The sequence below is a fragment of the Helianthus annuus genome, chromosome 14 (genome assembly GCF_002127325.2).
Source record: "Helianthus annuus cultivar XRQ/B chromosome 14, HanXRQr2.0-SUNRISE, whole genome shotgun sequence".
Lineage (NCBI taxonomy): Eukaryota > Viridiplantae > Streptophyta > Magnoliopsida > Asterales > Asteraceae > Helianthus > Helianthus annuus.
The window spans coordinates 109,807,497-109,816,991 of NC_035446.2; the positions used below are offsets into that span (position 1 = coordinate 109,807,497).

Genomic DNA, 9,495 nt, shown 5'->3' on the forward strand with positions numbered 1-9,495 from the left:
GATCTTATTCCTAGCCAAGGGCATCTTATCACATTAAACCGGAAGATTCACATGTTTGTTGTTTCCAAACGTGAAGAGCTTATTGTTGAACTCTTCAAACTCGAAGGTGAATTAAGGCATAAGGTTTTATGTTTTCAGAATTCTCAAACATTTTCTTTCCAAAGTAGGCGGCACCAACCACATATAATGGAGTACAACACATGGATTTTAATGAGTGAATGGGGACATATGGTTACCGTTAAACTAACGGGCGAAGAGTTGGAATAGGTACAAGATGTTGATACATTTAACGGAGTTAACGGAGCGTTATTCTTAGAGACTATTTTTTTTTTTGAACGGCCAACAAACTCAATCCCGAGCACTCTCGGGGCACCCACTGGACAAACGGAGTACGGAGTACTCCGAGAGTAACTCGAGTCCACCACCAATTCCAGAGAAAACCCGGTAACCCACCCGCCCATAGGCACGACAGTGAAATTACCGGTAAAACCCGTTTGGCTCAAGGATCCAATCCAGGTTTCCCTGGGTCTCCTATCATTGCCCACCAATGCCTCACTCTGCACCAAGTGGGAGTCGAACCTGCATCTCTCAAGAGAAATGCAAGCTCTCCACCACTTGATCTAGAGATCATTGGCTTCTTAGAGACTATTATTTCTCCTTTTAGTTAGAACTTATATAATTTGTTTTGGTTCTGTTTTTATTGTTCCCAAGTACTTACTTTATTTATATAAATTTTTGGTTTTATTTTGTTTTTATAAATTATGATGTTTTTCATATTAATTTTTGTTCATTAATGTTAATTCATTCCATTGTTAATATAGACTGGTGTGTAACCGTTTTTTGTTTATATCCGTTTACATAAATTTTATGATTTATGGGTCCGTATAAAATAGAGATCGATGTACACAATTACCACCATAATGGTTAGTTAGCGTTTATATCTGAATCTGGATTAATTAAATTATTACTTAACATGTGATCCAACATACCAACTCTTTAATGTAACACTTATTTTTTTAAAATTTCCAGCAATGCCTAAATGACCAAAGACTGACTCCGTATACATTGACATTGATAAAGAAAACACTCGGGATGGTTAGTTATTTAAACTTTTTCAACTTTTTTCCTACTCATTCCTAAAAAAAAATAACTTTAAAATTAGCTAGCACATGATAATTAATTTAACAACTATTTGAGTATATATATATTTTTTATGCGCAGTTCACCGAAATGGAAACACATCCACCAACATTGTTAACGGTATAACACTAATTCTTTCATTGTCCATTTTTATTCTTTTACGACTACTTAGTTAGCTAACTATTATGCTCGAATTGTTTATTAATTCTTCCATTTTTTTATTTATGTCTCTTCAAAGTTCGACGAGGCAGAAGACCTTTATCAAGCATAACCAATGGTATTATTTTAGCTATATATTTTTATAACAAAATGAAAATTATCCTTTCTTGATTTACAACTAACTATTTTGATTTGTTTTTGTTTTTTATTATAATGTTGTTTATATGTATACGATTTTCTGTTAGTTGTCCTCCCAATTGTTATTCAAGTCGAGGCTTCTCATAGAAGGAAATTAAGGAAATTATACTTGGATAATAAGAGATCAAATGGAGGAACTACATCGTCATCCCTCAATATTGTATCCACCAATATTAATTCCACTTCCACTCCGTGTGTTACACAACATCGTCCAGTTTCACCTGATGGTATGTTATTTTATAAGCTATACTTTTGTTTAATTTATTATATTTTTTTAATTACGTTTATTATGAATTAAATTTTATATAAATACGTGACAATGAATTTCTTTTTTGTGCTTTAATATTTTCTATTAGTGACTCGGATTCTACAAAACAAGGATAGAGATAACATGCGATTACCTTGATTTATTATTGACAAAAGAAGATCTACTACCATAGGTGTTACATCGGATAACATAGTCAATGTTATTGGTTGTCACAATTTTGAGTCCATCCTGATGTGGCTAATCATGTTACTCCAAGTCCCTCAAGTATGGTAACAAGTAAGTTATTTATTAATTTAATATTTATATATTTTATTATGTTTGTATTGTTTTGCATCGATATTTTGACTATGCTTTTTGTTAATTGTACTAGGTAACATTAGTTGTAGTACGAGCAATCTGACAACTAGAACAAATGGTTTTAGAATAAATATTTCAACTGGCATCACATCAACCACCCGCACATCATCTTTGAACTGTAATTTGCCAAGGCTATCATCTGGGAAACGTAAGTTGGTATGCAAACCACGTATTTCATCTCCTATACCAATGATCGACTTGACCACAGAGGAAACCGTAGAACGGGATCCTTATAAAGGTGTTTCTACAGGTTAGATTTGTTTATAAGTAAGCTACATAATGTAAAAATATCAACTTATAAATATGTATATCTTATTATTTTAATGAATGTTGTATATATAACTCTAATGTTCTTTGTTTTAACAGATTATTTGGATCATGGTGATCAAGTTATTACTTGTGAAGTTTGTTATGCAAAGTTATGGGATGCAGAGAAAGGAAATGGAAGAAAAGAGGGTGGCAAAATATGTCATATGTTATGTTGTGGTTATGCCAAAGTTGTGTTACCTGATTACAAATCTGCGACACCTTATTATAAAAGTCTATTCATGTCCAATGGTAATGAAAGCAAGCACTTTTTGAAGAACATTCGACGTTACAATTCTATGTTTGCGTTTACGTCAATGGGTGGTAAGGTTGACTACACCGTTAATCCTGGTAATGCTCCTTTTTGCTACAGAATTAGTGGTGAAAATTATCATGCTATTGGTAGTCTTGTGCCAGAAAACGGAGGGAAACCTAAATTTTGTCAGTTATACATATACGATACTGAAAATGAGTTGGCAAATAGGCAATCAGTTTTTAGGTACCATGCAAAAAGTTAATTTTTTTATAACATTTGTTTTAACTATATATTTACTTACTATGTCAATTTTATGAAACAGGTCTTTAGACGATGCTTCCTCATCAACTTCTTCAGACGAAACTGATAATAAGCTGATACAACAAATCAAAGCAATGTTGGATGCCAACAATGTGCTTGTGAAAATTTATAGGATGGTTAGAGATTGCTTCCAAGAGAATCCTAATACTACTTTGAAGCTTCGCCTTATTGGGAAAAGAGAACAAGATGGTCGAACTTATAACTTACCTACTTCCTCCGAGGTTGCCGCTCTTATTGTTGGAGATATTGATAACGCTCTTGAGAATAGAGATATCATCGTCGAGACACAAACGGGGTCATTAAAAGAATAAGTGAGTTGCATCCTTCCTATCTTGCACTTCAGTATCCTATTTTGTTCCCATATGGAGACGACGGTTAAAGAATTGACATACCTCATAGGGGTGTCATTGATGTTACTAACAAGAAACGTCCGAATTGTACAATGAGAGATTTCTTTGCGTATCGTGTACAAGATCATAGTAACCAGTTTTCATTGATTCTAAATTCTCGACGGTTATTCCAACAGTTCTTGGTTGATGCTTATACGATGATTGAAAGCGAGCGACTTAACTTTATAAGATTTCAGCAACATGATCTCAGGTCTGATACATACGAGAGTATCCGCAAACTAAGATCTAACGGCCAACAAGATTTGTCTAAGGTTGGAAAACGTATTTTCCTTCCATCTTCGTTTACAGGCGGGTCACGATATATGATGCAAAACTATCTAGATGCTATGGCTATTTGTAAATGGTATGGTTATCCCGACTTTTTTATAACCATTACCTGTAATCCCAAGTGGCCAGAGGTTGAAAGGTTTCTTAAGGACACAAATCTTAATCCGGAGGATAGGCCTGGCATTCTATCTCGAATGTTTAAAATAAAGCTGGATGCAATTTGCAAAGATTTGAAAGACCGTCATTTGTTTGGAAAAGCTGCAGCTGGTATGTTATTAAATTTACTTTTTTAAACATGATCTGAATGTTATGTAACAGTTTCTTACCTTGTTGTGTAGTTGTTTACACTATTGAGTTTCAGAATCGAGGATTGCCTCATGCGCATATGTGCTTATTCATGGAAAATGATTACAAATTTCCAACTGTAGACCATGTTGATCAGTTTATTTCTGCAGAAATCCCTGATATAAACGAAGACCCGGAACTCTATACGCTTGTGAAAGACCATATGATTCACGGTCCATGTGGTAACGCTAGAATGAGCTCTCCATGTATGGTTGATAGAAAATGTTCAAAAGGTTTTCCCAAGAAATTTCAAGATCACTCAACCTTAGATGCTAACGGATTTCCCTTATACAGAAGAAGAGATGACGGTGCTTTCGTTTTAAAAAAATAGAATTGAGTTAGACAACAGAAGTGTTGTACCTTACAACAAAAAACTTTTGAAAAGATATCAGGCGCATATAAACGTTGAATGGTGCAACCAAGCGGTGTCAATAAAGTATTTGTTCAAATATAATAATAAAGGGCCTGATAGAGCAACAGTTGCTATGGTTCCGAGCAATAATGAAAACGAGCAAGCAGAAAATGATGAAATTAAAGAGTATTATGATTATAGGTATATATCGGCTTGTGAAGCCTCTTGGAGGATTTTTTTCGAATGAAGTTAATTATAGGAATCCTTCTGTTATGAGGTTGCCTTTCCATCTTCCTGGACAACAAACTGTTTATTTCGGTCCTGATGAAGATATTAATCACGTCCTAAACAAGTCATCTGTGAACTCATCAATGTTTTTGTCTTGGACGCAACGTAATCAAGATCCTAACGACACCGTTGCACGTACACTAACATATGTACAGTTTCCACGTTTTTATGTGTGGAAGCTTGACCAGCGTATATGGGTTCCGAGAATAAAAGGAAAAACAATTGGCAGAATTCATTCCATTTCTCTGTCTACCGGTGAAGCGTACTATTTAAGAATTCTTCTTAACAAAGTTAAAGGACCAACATCGTTTGATTATATTAAAACAGTTAATGGTCGAGTGTACGATACTTTTGGAAATGCTTGCTATGCGCTTGGTTTGTTGAATGACGACTCAGAGTACATTGAGGCCATCAAAGAAGCAAATATATCAGGTAGCGCAGGTTATATTCGCAATTTATTCGCCACCATATTACTGTCAAGCACTTTATCTAGACCTGAAGTAGTCTGGGAAAGCACATGGAAGTATATGACAGATGATTTTCTTTACAGATTCTCAAAGTATCATCGTGTTTCAGGTAAAATTATAAATTTCATATTATATTTTTGTTACAGTTACTAAAAATTTATCATTAAATTTATATGTTATTCTGAATTTTCACAGGTTTATCAATTCCTGATGAGCAACTAAAGAACTATGTTTTATGCGAAATTGAGAAGTTTTTAACTCGAAATAATTCATCGCTTCGAAGATTTGTATCAATGCCTTACCCAGATACTTCATCTTTAACTTTCGCTGCCGATTGATTAACGAAGAGCTTGCATACGACAGAACAGATTCACAAAATGTTTATCAAGGTCATGTGAATTTGTTAACGGATGAACAACGTTCAGTATGTGAAGAAATTATGAACGCAGTTGATGGAGACAATGGAGGAGTATTTTCTATTTACGGTTATGGCGGGACTGGTAAAACATTTTTATGGAAAACATTGTCTGCTGCAATTAGGTCAAAAGGTGAGATTGTGTTAAACGTTGCATCTAGCGGAATTGCAACATTGCTGTTGGATGGAGGAAGAACGCCGCTTTCTAGGTTTCATATACCTTTGAATCTTAATGAGGATTCCGTTTGTCACATTAAACCTGACGATGATGTAGCTAAATTACTACAACAGACCAAACTCATTATATGGGATGAAGCTCCTATGGTTCATAAACATGCATTTGAGGCTTTGGATAGAATTATGCATGACATTTTCAATATCTCTAATTCATCCAGATCTGATGTTCTATTTGGAGGAAAGGTTATTGTTTTTGGTGGTGATTTTAGGCAAATATTATCTGTTGTTCCAAACGGTGGACGACAAGAAATTGTGAATGCCTCATTATGTTCGTCTTATCTGTGGAGGAAGTGTAAGTTGTTGACTTTAACTCGAAACATGAGGTTAACCGTTGGAAGACCTACATTTGAAGTTGAAGAGATCAATAATTTTGCAAAATGGTTGTTGGACGTTGGTGAGGGAAATGTTGGTCGTTCCAATGATGGAGAAGCAATAATTGAAATACCACCTGAGCTTTTAATTGACAACTCATCTGACCCAATTTCTAGCCTGATTAATTTTGTCTATCCGTCAATCTTGGAAAACTACAATGATCGTAATTACTTTAGTACTAGAGCTATACTTGCGCCTAAGAATGAGGTTGTTCACGAGATTAATGACAGATTGTTGGCACTGTTCCCAGGTGAAGAAAAAGAGTATCTTAGTTCTGACAGTCTATGCCCTATTGAAGATGGCAATGCTGATCAGTAAAAATATACTCACCCGACGTGCTGAACAGTCTTAAAGTATCTGGATTACCCAATCATAGGTTAGTGCTTAAAGTTGGTGTTCCAGTAATGTTGTTACGAAATATTGACCAACGAAATGGTTTGTGTAATGGTACAAGGTTAAAGGTTACAAAACTTTACAGCCGTGTAATTGAAGCTGAGATAATTTCAGGTGGAAATATTGGTTCTCGGACATTCATACCTAGAATGAATTTGGTACCTTTGGACAGAAAGATTCCTTTTGCATTTCAAAGGAGGCAATTTCCAATAACGGTATGTTTTGCGATGACGATCAACAAAAGCCAGGGCCAGTCGCTATCTAAGGTTGGTTTGTACTTAAGACAACTAATTTTCACACATGGTCAGTTGTACGTAACTTTATCCAGGGTTACAAGACGAGATGGAATCAAGTTACTAATACTTGACAATGAAGGCAAACCTACAAATAAAACAATGAATGTTGTATATAAAGAGATATTCAATGGCTTGTGAATTTTTTATGTTTATCTTCTATTTATCTTAGTTCACGTACTTTCTATCATTTTTGTTTATATTCTAACGAACCTGTAATATAGTATTTACGCATTAAAGTATAAACTTTTTTTTTTGTTTAGCAACCCGTGTTTTGCCATTTATCCTTTTATTACCCATCTTATTTCCAATATAAAACCGTTTTTTTTTCTGTTAGTGCTAAAACCTTACTTCCCGTTTCCTTTTTCATATCTTCACCTTCATCATGACATCCCTCTATTCCTTTGAAATCCTTTGAATTAAAATCACGCCTACAATTCCCCTCTTTCTTCTTTTTTCCTCCAATTTATCATTGCATCTCTCCAATCTATAGCTAATCACATCAGTCATTCCAAATTTACGAAGATCTGTGTTTACAAGATTAAGAAGATGAAGGAATCTTTATATTATAATACCCTCATTCATCATTTCTCGAACAATCCGTCATCGTGCTTTCATCATCTTCATCGGCGTCTGCTTTTCTTACAAGTTTCTTCGGCGATTTTGCTTCTGGTAAGGATATCTTTTTCCAATTTCTATATTTTCGAACCTATGATTGTTGATTTAGTAAATGATTTCAATGTTGAATGTAATTTTGTTCTTAGTGTAATTTTCCTCCTAATTTTCGAACCTATTTGTTCTCCATCCGACTGTTCTTAGTGTAATTTTTGCCCTAATTTGTTATAAAGTTTCTAATGTTCAATGGAATTTTCTTTAGATTGTTGGTGATTTTTCATTGTGTTACTATATGAGCATAGGTTAAACCGATTTAAACACAATAAATTTAAATGTATTTTTTGTGTGTTCAATTAATCATTAAACCCTAGACACAATTTTTTTTATACATGATTTTGTTTATCTGTTCTTGAAAAGTTTTTTTGTTTTTTAATCTTTGTTATTTGTTTTCTATATAATTGCAAATCTCTGTATAAGTTCCTAATTTAATCGTTGTCCTTTGTTTTTTTGGAATCTTGATTCTTGAAGGTATACATATCACTGTTGTTTGTTGTTTCACACATCCTTACTGTGTTTTTCATAATTCAATCATTAATGTTAATTTCGTTTTTTACCGGATTATCGTTATCTTAATGTTATTTTTGTTCTGTTCACAGTTATGGAGAGTGGTTTTGTTGTTTATATAGAAGACAGGACTAAAATAGAACATGTTATATGTTTAATTTTCATAACTTGTATCGTTACCTAATAAATTAACTGATGTGAAGTCTATCTTACATGTTGGTTTTTTTTGACGATTTTACTATTCTCGTTGATCTTTACAGCTCCTGCCAACTTGGTACAACAGATTGGATGATTTAAAGGGCTACCGGTAATGTTCTTTTGTTTACAGATGAATCTGTAATGTTTGATGTTAATATCAAGGAGTCTACAAACGGTTTTTGTATTTCGAACGGGTGGCCAACTGTCGTCAGTGTACTTGGTATAGAAGACGGAGATTTTGTTGTTTTCCAAAATATGGATGCATCATCATTTAGAATAACTCACTTCAAAAGTTATCTACACACGGTGAATTATTCAAAGTTCCATATTGTTATGTTACATCCTCAGTTAAGCAATCTGGTAAGCTTTAAACGCTGTCTATTATGTTTGAAAAACCTTTACATCTTATAATTATTAATATCTTTTCAATATACTGCAGTGGTTACCACTTATGCAACATCATTTCAATGGTGATAATTTGTTTGATGATTTTCTTATCCTGTTTGGCGAGGATAATAAATGGAATGTTAGCATAAGTAGACTTTGGGATATTAACCATTACATTGTTGATTTTTCTCAAATTGCAAAGGATCTCTGTTTAGTAACTGGTGATTTTTTGGTTTTTGAGCTGATTGACGATCGGGTATTTAGAATGTTACTGTTCCGTCCTAACGGTCTGCAGTCACTAACTCCGGACCGTCCTTTACCAGTTGTCCAAATGGTTAAGATTGAGGATCATGGTAATGATGTTGTGTCCTTTGAACAAGAAGCTATTTTGGAAGATAATGTGGTAAATGGTCCTTCTGATGTCCTGGTTGAAGAAGCGGAGCCTCCATTAGAACAAGACATTTTAGATGTTCCATCAGTTGTTGATCAAGCCAATGATTACGAACTGACATGGTGTCTCACCTTTCGTTTTGTAAGTCTCTCATTTTCTACATGTGTTAACTTAATATTATGGATTTTTTTTTAAACTTTGAATTCTTGTTAACCATTTAATTATGTACTTTTATGCAATTGTAATGCAGCGTTTTCCGAAGCCCTTTGCCATGAACGTTGATTTATCCGTCCTTGATGAAATGACAGTTGAAACTGAAGACGGATTTTCAATGACTTTGGAGATGCAGGAGGAAACTGCACGTGGCAGCATTCGGTATGCATTAAGAGGATGGCAGAACTTTATGCGGCAAGATGGTTTGGCGGATGGTGGTCAGTTTGATCTTCGTTACAATAGAAATCTGAATAGGTTGCTCATCTCTAACCACAACTTTTAA

General features: G+C 34.3%; 1 protein-coding gene across 1 annotated transcript; it reads left to right on the forward strand.

Annotated features, from left to right (window-relative positions):
- Positions 1-3,447: 3,447 nt before the first annotated feature.
- On the forward strand, positions 3,448-9,495 carry LOC110907105. Its single transcript, XM_035983035.1, has 10 exons — positions 3,448-3,949; positions 4,021-4,335; positions 4,490-4,580; positions 4,639-5,243; positions 5,330-5,384; positions 5,441-6,472; positions 8,284-8,297; positions 8,352-8,581; positions 8,661-9,140; positions 9,250-9,495. Exons 1-10 carry the CDS (start codon positions 3,448-3,450, stop codon positions 9,493-9,495), a joined length of 3,570 nt encoding a protein of 1,189 aa, XP_035838928.1.